The sequence below is a fragment of the Bactrocera tryoni genome, chromosome 3 (genome assembly GCF_016617805.1).
Source record: "Bactrocera tryoni isolate S06 chromosome 3, CSIRO_BtryS06_freeze2, whole genome shotgun sequence".
Lineage (NCBI taxonomy): Eukaryota > Metazoa > Arthropoda > Insecta > Diptera > Tephritidae > Bactrocera > Bactrocera tryoni.
The window spans coordinates 44,582,717-44,600,880 of record NC_052501.1 but is presented as its reverse complement, the minus strand read 5'-3'; the positions used below and the strand labels follow the sequence as shown (position 1 = coordinate 44,600,880).

Here is an 18,164-nt window from a genome sequence, read left to right as displayed (position 1 = left end):
AAGGAAACACATAGTATAGTATGTAATCACATACACCCATAGCATATCTAAATATTAAATCGTATGTGGATCTAATATACCCAGCAGAGGAAGACACTGATATTAAAGTGACTCAGCTGTACTGTTAAAACGCTACTACAAATCTGCGCTTAGAAAATATTGGCTTACAAGAGTAGCCATGTTTTCATATTTAAACTTATGATTAATTTTATTTTTCAAACACAAAAAAATAAAAAAAAAACATTTAAAGAATAAATGCAAAAATTCCGAAAAATATATTTTTATTCAAAATGCTTAAATAAGGAATAACAATTTAATTTGTATTCCTTCAACGGATTTAGCATTGCGCCTTTTTTGGCTTATTCTGTTAGTAGTCCAGCTGATAAATAACACCCAAAGCTACTGCAAACGCTAAAGAAACGGCCTGAAATAAAAGAAAAGAATTTATCGATATTATTTTTATTTCAAAAGTATTCAATTAAGTAAGGATTCTACTTCGGGAAAATATCACAAGCCAGAATTTTTTTGATTTGAAATATTGCCACAATGATTTCAGCTTCAATTTTTGTCTATAAAAACTTTGGAAAAAAGTTTTTCATTTATGTGAAAGAGCTTCAGAGTGCATCTTCGTTTATGAAGATAGAGGAACATTTTTCAAGCCATGGCGTGCCATTTTCTTTTATGTGATATTCAAACAGCAGAGTTCAGTAAATTCCATTATTTTAATAGCGATACCAATACCTCAGCTATTACCTAAATGGTACACTTAAGACTCTTGTTAAATCATTAAGTCTTCAGAGTTGATGAGAGGTGGTATTTTTGGTTCAGATTCCAGAGCGAATTCGGAATCGGTTCAAAGGTCAAAACACTATATGGACCCGAAAATAAACAAGTAAGGAAAGGCTAAGTTCGGGTGTCACCGAACATTTTATACTTTCGCATGATAAAGTGATAATCGAGATTTCATTATCCGTCATTTACATATTTTTCAAATACCGTATTTGTGTAAAGTTTTATTCCGCTATCATCATTGGTTCCTAATGTATATATTATACTGAGAAGGCATCAGATGGAATTCAAAATAGCGTTATATTGGAAGTATATAAGAAAATACTATATACCGAATTTCATTGAAATCGGTCGAGGAGTTCCTGAGATATGCTTTTTGGTCCATAAGTGGGCGACGCACATAGGTTTCTGCTAGTGCATACTGCGGCTAAAAATATAAGGAGTTGTCGCAGGACAATGACATTTGGTACATCATTGTTTTGGATTCCAATCAAGAAAAAAATTAAAAAATCAAAATCACGCCCCCCTTTTTACGCCCACCTCCCATATAAGGTGAAACTTAATTTTTGACCTACAGCACTGATTTTTAGTACATAGCATTTGTATGACATTATATATGTTGGTGTTAAATTTCAATAATATCCGCCCACTTTTACGCCCACCTCCAATACAACTAAATTCTCTTTTATCAAGTCTCTTTTAGCAACTTTTTTACATCTTCGTGACAATCTAATTTTTTAAATTTTATTTTAGTACGAAAAATGTTTATATACGGATCCGAAGACATTAGTAAGTGATGCATTACATCTTTGTTAGTGGATATGCGTTCCTGTAATCCTTGTTATATATATATTGCATACTTTTGGGCGGTAACTTGCCATTTTAGAGTATCTCATTGTTTTTTTCAAGGGGGGCAATTTGGGGCAGCTGAATTTTTTTTTATCATTTAGCTGAGACTTCAGGCTTTAATTCGGTGTATGTATGTCGACAGCGGTAGACAGCGCTAAAAAGATGCACCACTTTGAATTTGAAGAACATTGAAATTTTGACGTCCAAATTATGTTGTTCCACAATATTTTTTATGCATTATTTTTTTTAATGGATTTTGATGCAAATTTTTTCTTTGCTACATATTATAAATGAAAAATAATAATAAAGTTGAATTTCAATAGTTGTTATATTGTATCAATGATTTGACTTTTGAGTAAATTTTTTGCTAATTTTGATGTTTTCTACATTCACCAACTTTGGGCAGTTCTGGACAAAAAACTAATGCAGATAGAATCCTAATACTTTGGGAAAATAATGTATAGATAGTTGGTAACAAACTGTGAAATTTTCATTCAAATCAGACAACATGCCATTTTTGAATTTCAGCCACGGAAATACCAATGTGCGACGCCACGCCCGTTTTCAATTTTAAACAAGTAAGGAAGGGCTAAGTTCGGGTGTCACCGAACATTTTATACTCTCGCATGGTAAAGTGATAATCGAGATTTCATTATACGTTATTTACATATTTCTCAAATACCGTATTTGTGTAAAGTTTTATTCCGCTATCATCATTGGTTCCTAATGTTTATACTCGTATTATACAGAGAAGGCATCAGATGGAATTCAAAAAAGCTTTATATTGGAAGAAGGCGTGGTTGTGAACCGATTTCACCTATATTTCGTACACGTCATCAGGGTGTTAAGAAAATATTATATACCGGATTTCATTGAAATCGGTCTAGTAGCTCCTGAAATATGGTTCTTGGTCCATAAGTGGGCGGCGCCACGCCCATTTTCAATTTTTAAAAAAAACCTGGGTGCAGCTTCCTTCTGCCACTTCTTCCGTAAAATTTAGTGTTTCTGACGTTTTTTGTTAGTCGGTTAACGCACTTTTAGTGTCTTTCAACATAACCTTTGTATGGGAGGTTGGCGTGGTTATTATCTGATTTATTCCATTTTTGAATTGTATATGGAAATGTCTGAAGGAAACGACTCTATAGATTTTGGTTGACATAGCTATAGTAGTTTCCAAGATATGTACAAAAAACTTAGTAGGGGGCGGGGCCACTCCCACTTTTATTACGTTCAAATATGCCCCTCCCTAATGCGATCCTTTGTGCCAAATTTCGCTTTAATATCTTTATTTATGGCTTAGTTATGACACTTTATAGGTTTTCGGTTTCCGCGGTTTTGTGGGCGTGGCAGTGGGCCGATTTTCATCTTCGAACTTAACCTTCTTATGGAGCCAAGGAATACGTGTACCAAGTTTCATCATGATATCTCAATTTTTACTCAAGTTACAGCTTGCACGGACGGACGGACAGACGGACGGACGGACAGACAGACATCCGGATTTCGACTCTACTCGTCGCCCTGATCACTTTGGTTTATATAACCCTATATCTGACTCTTTTAGTTTTAGGACTTAGAAACAACCGTTATGTGAACAAAACTATAATACTCTCCTTAGCAACTTTGTTGCGAGATGCGATGGCCAAGTCGTTATAATTGCTTAAAAAGCTGATATTTTCGAATCGTAATCGTCCTTTTTGTTATACATACATTTGCCTGTATAACCAAAAACACCATTTTTTGCTGGCCTGTGTTATAAAACATGTCCATACTAAGTTCAAAAGCAAACAAAGAGGCATGGAATTAAACTTTACTTGTCTTGTCAACATTACAAAGATAGAAAACGCTCTCACTGGCCTAAGCTGTAACCCATTACCACCTACGGGATAACTCTGAGATTTATATAAAAAATGCTATATTATTATATTAAGGATTAAACTTGTTCGAATAATTAATCACTCACCTCAATGATAAATATGATCAAACTGCCGCTATACATGTGTTTATAGGAAGTGTTGTAACTATCGGTGAGTTCAGCTAAGCAGCCCGTTTGGTATAAATCTGCAGGCATCATAGTGTAGTCCCTATAACAGCTCATCGGTATTAGCATACCTGCGTTGGTGTAGTCATTATAATTTATCTTGCCACAGCATTCCAACTATGTTAAAGAATTTAGAAATCTGTACAAGCTCGAAGTTGGGAATTATGTGTTTCGTAAATGAAAATTATTTTCTAATTTTGCAAAGCAAAACAAATTTAAAGATTTTTATTTATTTTTTACATACCGTACTTTGGTACAAATGCATTGTTACATCGCTACCTTCTTTCATATGCTGCCACGCCAAATTGACGTCATGGCGTGCATGTTCTGCGCTATCAGCTTTGTTTATATATATTAAATTTATCACATTGCACACCAGAAGTACCAACAAACATGTGGCGTACTAAAATTTTGAGAAATAGAACTTATGATTTTTTTTTAAATACATAATAACAGTTATTTCGTTATTCATACCGTCCATATGCAACATAAACTTTCGGTTAGCGCTCCGCAGCAGCCAACAAATGCGATGCAAAGTATTATGCTGCCGAATACGACCAAACTAACGCAAATTGGCTTACTGGCCGCACCAAGTTCCTTCATCAGCAATGCACTCAAAACTACTATGACAATTCCAAACACCTGTGAAAGAATTATTAGGTACAACATTTTGCAAAAGTAAAAAAGTGCCATATACATGAAGTCCCGTACATTTTTTATGAACACTTCTAAGAGCTAATTTGATTAGAAAGACTCTTGTGTCAAAACACCAAACAAAAGGGACACAACAATGAAAAGCAAAACATCGCACAAACACTTTTTCATTTCAAACTTTCATTCTCAAAAAAAAAATATCAAAACTTTTTCTTCAAATCCACACTTTCCATAAGATTTTCTTCAATATTCCGATACTCACCACACACAAAAAGTTAGAAAACACCACAATATACTTTATTGTTATTCTTAGACAATTCATTTAGGTTGATTAAGAAAGAGCATCTCTCCAATTTACAAATAAGAACAGGAAATTTTTGAATTTCGGTTTCTTTTTACACATAATTTACAAATGTTGGTAAAATATAAAAATAAATATATTTGAGGCAGTGCTGCCTTCTATCATACATAGGTACAAAGACAATACAAAATTAATAAAAAAAAAAAGAAAAAACGTTAACTTCGGCTGCACCGAAGCTAATATACCCTTCACAGATTACATTGGTGCCTTAGAAAATAATTTATACCAAATTTCGTAAATATATCTTGTCAAATGCAAATACTTGATTCCACTTGATTCCGATCATTCAGTTTGTATGGCAGCTATATGCTATAGTAAGCCGATCTGAACAATTTCTTCGGAGATTACATTGTTGCTTTAGAAAATAATCTATACCAAATTTGGTGAAGACACATTGTCAAATGTGAAAGTTTTCCATACAAGAACTTGATTCCGATCGTTCAGTTTGTATGGCAGCTATATGTTATAGCGGTCCGATATCGGCCGTTCCGACAAATGAGCAGCTTCTTGAAGAGAAAATGACGTTTGCAAAATTTCAAAATGATATCTTAAAAACTGAGAGACTAGTTCGTATATATACAGAAAGACGGACGGACAGACGGACATGGCTAAATCGACTCAGCTCAACATACTGATCATTTATATATGTACTTTATAGGGTATCCGACGCTTCCTTCTGGGTGTTACAAACTTCGTGACAAACTTAATATACCCTGTTCAGGGTATAATTATGATACCAAAAAATTACAGTTGAATGCAACAACAGCAAAGTTAGCGAGTTGTTTCGATATAATCTAGTTTGTTCGATTCGCCACTCTTTAACCTTTTTTTTATTCATAGTTCATTTCAAAGGTGATACAACTTATACTTATAACTTTTCGATACCAGTAGTATGATTTGTCCTTTGCTTTAAAAAAGGACTTAGTTTCACCGATTACCTCTTTTTTCGACGAAAAAGTTATCTTAGACAGCACTCTTTTGAGGTTTGAGAACAGGAAATAGTCGCTAGGGATAGGCAAACGTAATAAGGACTATGATTTAAGGGCATGCGCCTGGAATGTCCGGTCCCTAAATTGAGAAAGTGCTTAAGCCTAGCTTTTTGAAAAGGTTCTTGTAACATTTATTGCAGCGGCCATATAAAGAAGAGCCAAATATTTGTAGTACTAGATTCCAGCAAAAAAAATTCATCAAGCTACTTGCCTGACTGCGGATCGAAAACTTCTAAACCAAAACGATCATGTTGTGATAAATGGACGACTTGTATCCAGTGTTCTTGATGTGGGTTCTCTCCGAACCTAACATCGACTCCGACCACTATCTTGTGGTAGCGAAGATCTGTATAGCAAAGATCGCCCGTCAGCAAACACAGGGAAGGTACGACATGGACCATCACAACAGACAGCTATATACAAAATAAGGTACTACATATATGGGGCTAATTGAAGTATTGAGTGGATTTTGCACATTTTTGGCACAAGAGGATATTTAATCTACAGGTGTCCCTTACTACTGCACTCCTCTGTGTCCATTTGCAACACCAAGCCAAGAAACTTGTGTACACAGTTTTATCAAGATGTCTCAATTTTCAACCAATTTATCACTTGCACGGACAGGTTTGATTTCAACTCGTCTCGTTATCCTAATATCTACCTAGTTTCAGATAATACGAACAACCGTTAAGTGAATTAATCTATCATACCTCGTAAAACATGTTGGGAAGGAGTGTATAACGTAATGCCGACAATCAAAATCTCGAAATTTAGAATTCCGACAGTCGAAATACGGACAAATCAAGAAAAGGTGGCGTTGTACGTTCTAGGCCCTGCGGATTTCGGCCTCCGGCCACGAACAAGTTCAGGATCATAACCCTTAGTCCGTAGAAATCTCTTTCTGTGCTTCGATAGAAATAAGGGCGGACCAGATAAAATAGTTTTCACATCTCGGTATTTTGATTTTTCGGTGTTCTGAGTTGTCGGTGTTTTATTTGTCGGTATTTAGATTTAGCTGCATATTTAAATTTTGTCGATATTTTGAATTTCGGTATTTAAGTGTATCCCAAAGGAAACGTATTAAGAAAGTGAAAACAAGTAAGATTCTTAAAAATACATATTTTTATTACAAAATGCTAAAATTAGGAATTATAATAAAATTTTTTTCTGAGGATTTGGCATTGCGCTTTTTCGGGTTACTCTGCTAGTCCTCCAGCTGATAAGCAACACCCAAAGCTATAGCAAGCACTAAAGAAACGGCCTGAAATATATGCAAAGAAATTATCGATATTATTTTACTTCAAAAATAGCCAATAAAATTATTTCGCTATTAGACTATTATTGAATAGATGAACTACTTCAATTTCAAGAACCAGTGCTTATCGATTTTATGGTGGTTTCAATTGAATTCGTAAATCACTTCAAAACGCATTTCGGGAAAGTCGTCCAAAATCAGTTTTTGATGCAGAAACTATTGATGCTGTGCGCAAACTGATATTGCAAGATCGTCAGATCGTGAGATTGAGACAACTATGGCCATTAGTAGTACTAGCATAAATTCAATATTGAATGAACATTTGACTATACAAAAAATTTATTCACTTTGGATCCCACACAATTTGTCAATTGCTCAGAAAATCGGTCGTGTCTATGGGTCCAGAGAAATGTTAACAAAATACGATAACGGTGTTCTGAAACACGTCTGTGACATCGTGACAGGTGATGAATCGTGGATTTATGCGAGCTCGTGCACTAAACACATCCAAGCAAATGGATGCCTGTTTTTTAGAAAGACTTAATATGTCGCTGATTGGTATAAAACCATTTGCTTGCCAGTTGTCTTTCAAAAAATGAAGAAAACCTACCGCCGAAGACGGATCACTCTTCACCACGCCAATGCTAGCTGTCACACATCGACTGAAACAACTGCATTTTTGAGCACTCAAAACATCGAGTGCGGATTGACTTTTTTTAATTCTCATTCGTAAAAAATAAACTAAGAGGTTAACCTTTTTTGACATCTGAAGAAGCGGTTGATGCATTCAAATTGTATGTTTTGAAGATACCTCAGTGTGAGAGACAAAAGTACTATGACAATTAGTTTAAATACATGCAAAGGTATATAGATCTTAATGGAGAATATTTTGATAAGCAGTAAAGTAATTTTCGATGATTAAAATTCATTTTTGTTCTCAAAACCCGAAACATAAAAAGGATTAAAATCTCTCACTTTTCACAAGTTTACAGCCGAAAGAAAAACCAGGTAATAGAAACCACTAATATTGGAACAAAATTCCAGTTTCTGTTATAAAATGGTTATATTAATAAATGTTATTTTATCAGACAATCATTAACATTTAACATTTTTATACTGACACATAACTAATTAACAACTGTAAATTTCTCTATAGACTCGAATTAGTTACCTTCTATTCTGTACTACAAATTAACTGGGCCGAAAAAGACCAAAATGTACCAATTACAAAACATACAAAATTTGAGAACAATCAAAAATGGATCGAAATAAAAAAAATCTTATCAACATTAGAAAGGTACAAGGCGCTCTCACAGGCTCAACCTATAGCGCATTACCTGCTACTGAATATCTCTATGACCCATATAAAAAATATATATACTATTGAAAGACATTTAAATTAATCAAATAATAAATCCCTCACCTCAATAGCAAATACGACCCAACTGAAGTTATACATTCGCTTGAAGGAAGAGCTATAACTATCGGTGAGTTCCGCTAAACAGCCCCTTTGGTATAAATTTTCAGGTGACATATTGGCGTCCCTATAACAAGATATCGGTATTGGTATACCTGCTGTCATGTAGTCATTATAATTTGTCTTGCCACAGCATTCCATCTAAGTAAAAGAAATTAGAAATCATTACAAGCACAAAAAAAAAATTAAAAGATTTTTATTTATTTTTTACATACCGTACTTTGGAACATATGCATTGTTACATCGCTACCTTCTTTCATATGCTGCCACGCCAAATTGACGTCATGACGTGCATGCTCTGCGCTATCAGCCTTATTTATATATATTATATTTATCACATTACACACGAGAAGTACCAACAAACATAGGACGTACTATAAATTTATTAAAGAAAGTTTGAAATTGTTTATTAAAAATCTATAAAATAGATTCGTTATTCATACCGTCCATATGCAACATAAACTTTCGGTTAGCGCACCGCAACAGCCAACAAATGAGATGCAAAGTATTATGCTGCCGAAGACGATCAAACTAACACAAATTGGCTTACTGGCGGCACCAAGTTCCTTCATCACCAATGCACTCAAAACTACTATGACAATTCCAAACACCTGTAAAGAAAGGTATTAGAAAATTCGGTGGTTGATGTTCAACTGTAGGACAGCATTACACAGAGAAATGAAGTTCAGGAAATGCAATGCAATGTTCAATGATTCCGAAATAAATTCGGTTCTAAATATTATGTCACCGAAATTAATATTAGCTATCTTTGATGCGACAAGCCCTCGGGGATGGTGAATCGAACAAACAATACCGATAGTTTAAACAGATTGGCGGCACTTGCTATGCAGCCTAGCGCTGGCACCGATTATGCTTTACCTCTTCTATCCAAAAAAATATATTTTAGTAACTTATCCTTTGAGGCATCCACTATGGCAAAACTAGTATACTGTTGTATCACTTCCTTAAGATATTCAAATTCCTACTTTGCTTTCACAAATAAATAAAGGGTTTTTTAATAGGGAAAAAAGTAGACCGATAGGGACAGCAAACGACGCCATTCTTTTCCCGCTCTTTCAACATTTCTCTTCAGTAAAGTTTGCCATTTGACCATGGAAATATATACGATCCAACAACAAGTCGAAATTATTAAAATTTACTACAGAAATTCGAAGTCAGTAACCTCAACTTTAAGAGCGCTATGTTCAATCTATGGTCGTCATAATCGTCCTGTCCGATCAAATATTGAGCGTCTAGTGGGAAATTTTGAATCACAGGCACAGTACAAAATGCTCTCGTACCAGTGAGACAACGAAGTGCCCGTAATATCGAGAATATTGCTGCCGCTAGCGCATCAATTTAGGAAGACCCAAATCAGTCTCTAACACGTTGATCTCAAGCGTTGGGCATCTCTGTGACGTCGTTGTGGCGAATTTTGTGAAAAGATCTTGTGCTACATCCTTACAAGATCAAATTAAAGCAAGAACTGAAGCAGCTTAACCACCAGAATCGTCGTATGTTCGCGAATTGAACTGAGCAACAACTTGAAAACGATCCGGATTTTTATTGAAAATTCATTTTAAGCCATGATGCTCATCCCTGGCTGAATGGCTTCGTCAGTAAGCAAAATATGCGTCAAGCAGCAATCCACACGTACTCCGTGAGTCACCATTGCATCCCGAAGAACTTAAGGTCTGCAGCACCAAATATGGGCCAGCGACGTCAATGGTCCGTACTTCTTCCGTGATGATCAAGACCAGGACATTACTGGTTCCAACAGGAACAGGCGCCACAAGCCGCCCAGCGAATGTCACAATCGATTTATTGAAAACCAAGTTTGGTGATAGTTTTAACTCACGAAATGGCCGAGTGAATTGGCCGCCTCGGTTGTGCGATTTGACGACGTTAGACCATTTCCTGTCTGCGGTTCCATACATGATGGCATCGAATGTACTTTTACAGAAATAAAGAATTTCATTGATATTCCAAATCGTATTTGTTTCATTTGAAAACTTTAGTAGGGCTCTTATGGAAAAACCCATTATTTTAAAAAGAGCGCAAGAAGTAGAGAAATGACGTATCGAAGACGGCTAGTACCACCTAATTGAAGTTTATCATTAAGGCAACCACCGGGGCAATATAATATAGCAATATTATGATATATTTAAATACTGATTTGAATTATTTCCCTCAGGTTTTCCTCAAGTTGGGTTGCACTTAATTCTTTTTTGAAATATTCTACCACGAATAAGGAAATATTAGCAATCTTGTCCCCTATCTCATTGTCTTCGATGCCTTTGTGAATTACACACAGTGGAAGAGAAGTCGTTTCTTCTTAGGAACACTCTCCCCTGCTGTGCTGCTTCCCAAGGCACTGCTGGACGATATGCGAATCGTGGTTTTGGCTTTGATTGCTTTTTGGCGGTATACATAGTTGTTAACTCTGGAGTTGCTCGCTGATCCATTAGAATCTAGCTCCGCGGCTTTCCCAAGAGCAAAAATATTAGCTTAGAATATATTGTAGTAATCCGGCAGCTTAAAAGGCTGCCTATATTTAGTTCCGGACATTATAGTTCCGCAACACCGCGCTCCAATTTCGATCCATCCCTGTAATTATGTACCATGACTATTCGACAATCTTCTCATTCTTAGTTTACTTCGAATCGTCGTTCCGGCAATTTTGCCGATTTTCAAGTTTCTAGGCAGGTTTACTACTAATTTAAGAGCCGCCGTTGGGAAGGTTCCTACAGCTCCCGGTACTCTCTATAGAACTGTCCTGGCACACAGCACCCAGGTTGTGCCGAGTATCTCCCTATATACATTTGGGGCATTGCCGGACTTCCATACTCTTCCCTCCACATAGTGCTTCCAAAAGAGTTTTTTGTTCAAAGGTACAAGGCATCCCCTTGTATTTGTTTGTGAAAAGAAGCAAATCGTTTTACTCTGAATTCAACCAATGGGTTGTATTTTATTTTTTAGTATTGTCACCCTATTGTTTTTTTTCGATCACCCTTGAGACAAAAAGCTAAACAAAAGAGGCAAAACAATTGGAGGAAATACATCGCATACTTTTTTCGATTTCCAACTTTCATTCTCAAAACAAAATATCAAAACAATAAAATTTTGTCTTCAAAACCACACTCCCCTTATGATTTTCTTCAAAACCCCGATACTCACCGCACATAAAAAGTTAAAAAACACCACAACATACTTTATTGTTATCATTAGACAATCCATTTTGGTTGATTAAGAAATATACTCGTACTCTCTCAAAATTACAAATAATCACAGAAAATTTTTAAATTTCGTTTGCTGTTTACGAATATTTAAAAATGTTAGTTACAAATGGAAATGAAGATATTTGAGACAGTGTTGCAAAATGTCATTTATCACCTTATGTACTACAGTGACGGTAAAAATTAATATCTATACTTACGTTCGGTTTGCCATTTCGCTCCTGTTTAAATACATGTGAATGCAACAACAATATTATCAAATGCAATACCAAAATTAACGAGTTGAATTCGATACAAGAGAGTAATCGGATACCTTATTAATATAGTAGAATCGCTCTTTGAACAGCTGTTATGGTGTGTTCGGTTCGCCACTTTCTTAGACTAGCTATTTACTTCATACTTTCATATATCCATAGATATTGTAAGATATCTTGACAAATATACCTATAAATTATGTTATGTTCATCCTTAATTGTGAGTCAGCTATATTTCACGCGGCATTTTCTCTGCGATCATCTATTTATATTATACACTATAGTAGTAAAGGGTGATCCATTCTTACTTTTTTAAAGAAAAAAGACACAGAAACTTCAAATTTAATGGGGAATGTTTATTATCATTCGAAAGAACATTCTTTGGCATTTGTTTTTTGAAGATTATCTCTTTCAAATGTTGGCCGCGGCTACGTCTCAGATCGACTCGTTCGAACACTTCGACTGGTAACACGCGTGATATTTTTCTCCAAGGTCTAAATCGAATCGATTGTCCGCATAGACTTTAGGCCTTACTTATTCCCATAGAGAAAAGTCTAGTGATATCACACGATGCTGGTGGCCAGCTTAATAAATTCATTCCTTCCTCCTGTATTTTGTATGCTTTCAATTGAAGATCTCGCTATGCCAAGTCGATCCATATGTCAGTCCGAGTTGCTGGGAACGGCGCCAAATCGACTCTCCACGGTTTTTGTGTATACTCTTAGCTACTGCGGCTACACTGTGTATTTTCTTCACTGCGTGGACGTGGGCGTTTCGGTCGAATATTATCCAATAATGAGTGCTGGGTCCCAAGATGGGTGATAATATTGCGAATAGTACGCTTAGTAGGCCTGTTATGTTGACCTTAAGTTGAGTGATGCACACGACACATTCTTTACAAATGCCAAACAATACTGAACAAAAATAACGTGCCAGCTTGACACGACTCACGAGTGATCTGTCAAAAAAAAAGGCTATGGAAAAAAGTGCCTCTACTTGGATCATCCAGTATATCAATATATGTATATAAAACCAAATCCAGAAGGAAATGTGCGTAGAGATTAGTCTTATCGAAATTTTCCCCAGTAAGTCAACATATACCATTAATATTGAACTATACATACACCTGTTGGTAGGACTGTATATAAAAATATGTATATACGATACATCTGTATATGCATAGGTACATAAATGTTATATATTTGCATACATGTTAAATCTATGTATATAATGTAAATAACTGTCGATAATTTCGCAAACCAATATCTTCGATAAAATGGACAATAGAAGTTCAGTTCATCAATCGCTTTCAACTTCAAATGATCAGTATAATTTTATCGGTATCTTTTGGGCATTTTTTAAATCGGTGTATGTTTTTAGACTTTCGCAATAATATTTTAGGTTTGCGTGTTATGAACCAAAAAAGAAGTAAACTTTGAAAGTAACAATTTCGAATGAGTTTCAATTTTTTGAATTTTTTCTATAAATAATAATTTTGCACAAATATTTTGGGTAGAAAGCTGTACCGTTGAACTGTATCGGTGGACTGTCAAACTTTTGCTGTCAAAAACTATTAAAATATACATAGAATGACTAACACAGTGGATAAAGTAAAATGTTTTGCCTTTTTCTTGAGTGAAATGTGTGGTGTAAGTATTGAACTAACCGTTATATATTAATTATTGTATTAATTAAACATTTTCATCTTTTATGACGTCACAAAACAATGTATTTTTTGTCAAAATTGTCGGAGTCTCTGTTTTACTTGTACTTGTATTTAAGACATTTTAAACCGTAACTAAACTGCGAGAGTGCCAGTGAAGAGATGCTATAAGATCGACTTGAGAATTCTTTACGTTAATAATAATATTATTATAACTATTATATGTATGTATATGGCAAATAGTATATTATTATCAACTTTTCTGGTTCTCTAATAAAATACTAACTATAAAGGCTAGTTAAAAAAACAACTAAAATTTTTTTTACATTTTTACCTCCAAAGCACTCAATAAACAATAAAAGCTGTACTTCAGTCGCAGAGAGACTAACGGGAGTTCTTCACAGTATAAAGCTTTCATTGTTATGTTATTGTTATCATTATTCTTCAAATATTCTCCAAAGCAAGTGCTTCTACATTGTGTTCATTGTTGATGTGATAAGAGCAGAGTGACGTAATGTCACCATTTCTTCTTCTTCTTTATTGGCGTAGACACCGCTTACGCGATTATAGCCGAGTTAACAACAGCGCGCCAGTCGTTTCTTCTTTTCGCTACGTGGCGCCAATTGGATATTCCAAGCAAAGCCAGGTCCTACAGCTCATCGTTCCATCGAATGCGATATTCGCCGTGGCCAACGCGCAAAGGACCATAAATCTTTCGCAGAACTTTTCTCTCGAAAACTCGGAACGTCGACTCATCAGTTGTTGTCATCGTCCAGGCTTTTGCACCATATAGCAGGACGGGAATTATGACTGACTTATACAGTTTGGTTTTTGTTCGTCGAGAGAGGACTTTGCTTCTCAATTGCCTACTCAGTCGTTAGTAGCACCAGTTGGCAAGAGTTATCCTGCGTTGGATTTCTAGGCTGACATTGTTGGTGGTGTTTACGCTGGTTCCAAGATAGACGAAATTATCTCCGACTTCAAAGTTATGACTGTCAACAGTGACGTGAGAGCCAAGTCGCGAGTGCGACGACTGTTTGTTTGATGACAGGAGATATTTCGTCTAGGCCTCGTTCACTGCCAGACCCATTTGCATTGCTTCCTTGTCCGGTATCGAACGGCTCGGAGAGGTCCTTCCCAATCCTGACGGAGCTTTTCATGTCTCTCAACGTCAGTTTACACAGCCGTATTAGTTTTGCGGGGATACCAAATTCAGACATCGCGGCATAAAGGCAGCTCCTTTTCGTGCTGTCGAAAGCAGCTTTGAAATCGACGAAAAGGTGGTCTGTGTCCATTCTCCTTTCACGGGTCTTTTCCAAGATTTGGCGCATAGTGAATATCTGGTCGGTTGTTGATTTGCCAGGTCTAAAGCCACAATGATAAGGTCCAATCAGTTTTAATCTTTCACACAATACGCTCGATAGAACCTTATATGCGATGTTGAGGAGGCTTATCCCACGGTAGTTGGTGCAGATTGTGGAGTCACCCCTTTTATGGATTGGACATAACACCCTTAAATTCCAATCGTTGGGCATGCTTTCGTCCGACCATATTTTACAAACAAGCTCATGCATGCTCCTTATCAGTTCTTCTCCGCTGTGTTTGAATAGCTCGGCCGGCAATCCATCGACCCCCGCCCCTTTCTTGTTCTTCAGGCGGGTAATTGCTATTCGAACTTCATCATGGTCGGGCAATGGAACGTCTGCTCATCGTCATCGATTGGGAAATCGGGTTCGCCTTCTCCTGGTGTTGTACGTTCACTGGCATTCAGCAGGCTGGAGAAGTGTTCCCTCCATAATTTAAGTATGCTCTGGGCATCGGTGACTAGATCACCTTTGGGGTTTCTACAAGAATATGCTCCGGTCTTGAAACCTTCTGTAAGCTGCCGCATGTTTTCGTAGAATTTTCGAGCATTACGAATCTTGGCTGCAACAAGATAATGGTCCGAGTCGATGTTAGGACTTCAGAGCGTACGCACGTCTAGAACACTGGAGACGTGTCTTCCGTCTATCACAACATGATCGATCTGGTTGGTGGCTTTTCGATCCGGAGACAGCTAGGTAGCTTGATGTGTTTTCTTGTGCTGAAATCTAGTACTACAGATAACCATATTTCGGGCCCCGTCGAAGTCGATCAGCATCATATTTTCCATGATGTTTCGTCGTGGAGGCTGAATTTACCGACCGTAGTGCCAAAGATACCTTCTTTGCCCACCCTGGCGTTAAAGTCGCCAAGCACGATTTTGACATCGTGGCAGGGGCAGCTCTCACAGGCGTGCTCCAAGCGCTCAGAGAAGGCATCTTTGGTCACATCGTCCTTCTCTTCCGTCGGGGCGTGGGCGCAAATCAGCGATATGTTGAAGAACCTCGCTTTGATGCGGATTATGGCTAGACGTTCATTCACCGGAGTGAATGATAGTACTCGGCGACGGAGTCTCTCTCCCACCACGAATCCCACACCAAACTTGCGCTCCTTTATAAGGCCACAGTAGTAACTGTAGTAGGACCTACTCGTCTCTGTCCTTGTCCCGTCCATCGATTTTCTTGAACGGCGGTGATGTCAGCCTTTATTTTCACGAGGACATGAACCAGCTGGGCAGCGGTACCTTCCCAATTAAGGGACCGGACATTCCAGGTGCATGCCCTTAATTCGTAGTCCTTATTTCGTTTGCCATGGTCGTCATCAAAAGGGGGGTCTCTCATCCGAGGCTGATTGTTAATTTTCATTGGTATGATTTTTTTACGTGGCGGGGCCCAAACCCAGCGGACAACCCTGCGGAGGGGATTTTTCGCCTTCTCACTTTAGCCCGCCATCAAACGGATGTTCTTAGGCTACCCAGAGGATACTTGGTCAAAGACCGGAAGTCGTGAGCTGCTTGAGTCATATGTAAAAGAATCGTTTCTGGCCCAAGTGAATGGCGATCAGAGAACTTTCCGCACTTGCGTGAACTTCTACACATGACTCCATCGTCCACCATATCACCATTTACTTCTCGAGATACCAAGTACAGCCAAGTTTTCTCCACCAGATCTTTGCAACGAAACAAGGTCTTCCTCTACCTCTGCTTCCACCGACGACTACTGAATCGAATACTTTCAAAGCTACAGAGATCTCATGACAACATGACCTAGGCAGCACAGCCGCTATCTCTTTATTTGCAGTTAATGTCGCCGTATATATCGTACAACTCTTTATTCCATATACTGCGGTATTCGCCGTTGTCATAGTGCAAATGACCGCAAATCTTCTGCCAAACCTTTCTCTCGAACACTCCTACGACCCTTCTATTTGGCAAATCCATATGAAAATCAAAAAAGTCTTTATGTCCATAGGCTTGACTAGTTCCATAGGTAATATGTAGTCTAAAGGCGTCAAATCGCACAACCGAGACGTCTAATTGACTGGGCCATTTCGTGAAGTTCATCAAGCATGGTTTTCAATAAATCGATTATCACATTTGCTGTGTGGCTTGAAGTTCCTGTTGGAACTACATATTGTTCAAGTACATACCATCCAATTCGGGCCAAAAATATTCGGTTATCATTGAGTGATAGAGATTCGCATTCACAGTAACGTCTCTATCTTGATCATCACGGAAGAAGTACAATTAAAGTACAATGACGCAGCCGCCCCAAAAACCGCACCAAACCGTAATTTTTTTGGAAAAAAAGATGTGATTCAAGGAGTATGTGTAGATTGCTGCCAAACCAATAACGCATATTTTGCTTATTGACGAAGCCATTCAGACCGAAAGGAGCCTTATCGCTGAAGATGGTTTTTCGATGAAAATCCAGATAAATTTCAAGTTTTTGCTCAGACCAATTCGCGAACATACGACGATTCTGGTGGTCAAGCGGCTTCAGTTCTTGCGTCAATCTGGTAAGGATGTAGGCCAAGATCTGTTCGCAAACTTCGCCACAAGCGACGTCACTGAGATGCCCAGCGTTTGAGAACGACGTATGAGAGACATATTTAGGTCTTCCTCAATTGATGCGCCAGCGGCAGCAATATTCTCGACACTATGGCCTTCTTTGTCTCACTGGCACGGAAACATTTTGTACTGTGCCTATAGATTCAAATATTTCCACTAGACGGTCAATTGTTGATCTGACAGGACAATTATGACAGCCATAAATTTGAATAAGCGCTCTTAAAGTTGAGGCCACTGACTCCGAAGTTCGGTAATAAATTTTAATAATTTCGACTCGTTATTGGATAGTTTATATTTCCATGATGAAATGGCAAACTTTACTGATGAGAAATAACAAATGAGCGGGAAAAAATATTCCGTATTTTGGATCGTTGTCTTGTTAAAAAATTCAATGCTTCGCAAGACCCAAACTATCCACAGTTGTCTTCAATTTGTGTAGTAATTTTTAAAAAGCTTTTAACATTTTCATCACTTTCAGAAATTTGTCTATTCTGTTTTTTTCTGAAAGCACTTTCATTGCCAAAGGCGTCTTTACTCCGAAAAATTTGTCAAGGTGTGTGGTATAAATACTTCTAATATTTTTGTATTTTGCTTTTACATCAATTTTTTCGCTCTCTTTGCCGCGCTCACATTTCTCACTGTGTAAACACATATGGTTCCACACAAAC

At 37.3% G+C, this 18,164-nt stretch overlaps 2 protein-coding genes across 2 annotated transcripts; both read right to left on the bottom strand.

Annotated features, from left to right (window-relative positions):
• Positions 1-367: 367 nt before the first annotated feature.
• On the bottom strand, positions 368-4,217 carry LOC120772676 (protein late bloomer-like). Its single transcript, XM_040101413.1, has 4 exons — positions 4,151-4,217; positions 3,921-4,079; positions 3,599-3,793; positions 368-424 (listed from the first exon to the last, which is right to left on the bottom strand). Exons 2-4 carry the CDS (start codon positions 3,963-3,965, stop codon positions 368-370), a joined length of 297 nt encoding a protein of 98 aa, XP_039957347.1. The 5' UTR covers positions 3,966-4,079; positions 4,151-4,217.
• A 2,667-nt stretch (positions 4,218-6,884) lies between these two features.
• LOC120770610 (protein late bloomer-like) lies at positions 6,885-11,656 on the bottom strand. The gene is made up of 5 exons (XM_040098212.1): positions 11,590-11,656; positions 8,856-9,023; positions 8,628-8,786; positions 8,359-8,553; positions 6,885-6,941 (listed from the first exon to the last, which is right to left on the bottom strand). The coding sequence occupies exons 1-5, from the start codon at positions 11,647-11,649 to the stop codon at positions 6,885-6,887; spliced, it is 639 nt and encodes a 212-aa protein (XP_039954146.1). The 5' UTR covers positions 11,650-11,656.
• Between the last annotated feature and the right edge of the window lie 6,508 nt (positions 11,657-18,164).

Excerpts from the sequence above, each read along its gene's own strand:
- LOC120772676 (XM_040101413.1), bottom strand. The coding sequence starts at position 3,965 with ATGAAAGAAGGTAGCGATGTAACAATGCATTTGTACCAAAGTACG. Across the intron at positions 3,794-3,920 it reads TGCATTTGTACCAAAGTACG|TTGGAATGCTGTGGCAAGAT; the intron begins GTATGTAAAAAA and ends TCTTTAACATAG. Across the intron at positions 425-3,598 it reads TGATCATATTTATCATTGAG|GCCGTTTCTTTAGCGTTTGC; the intron begins GTGAGTGATTAA and ends CTTTTATTTCAG.
- LOC120770610 (XM_040098212.1), bottom strand. The coding sequence starts at position 11,649 with ATGGATTGTCTAATGATAACAATAAAGTATGTTGTGGTGTTTTTTAAC. Across the intron at positions 8,554-8,627 it reads TGCATATGTTCCAAAGTACG|ATGGAATGCTGTGGCAAGAC; the intron begins GTATGTAAAAAA and ends TCTTTTACTTAG. Across the intron at positions 6,942-8,358 it reads GGGTCGTATTTGCTATTGAG|GCCGTTTCTTTAGTGCTTGC; the intron begins GTGAGGGATTTA and ends CATATATTTCAG.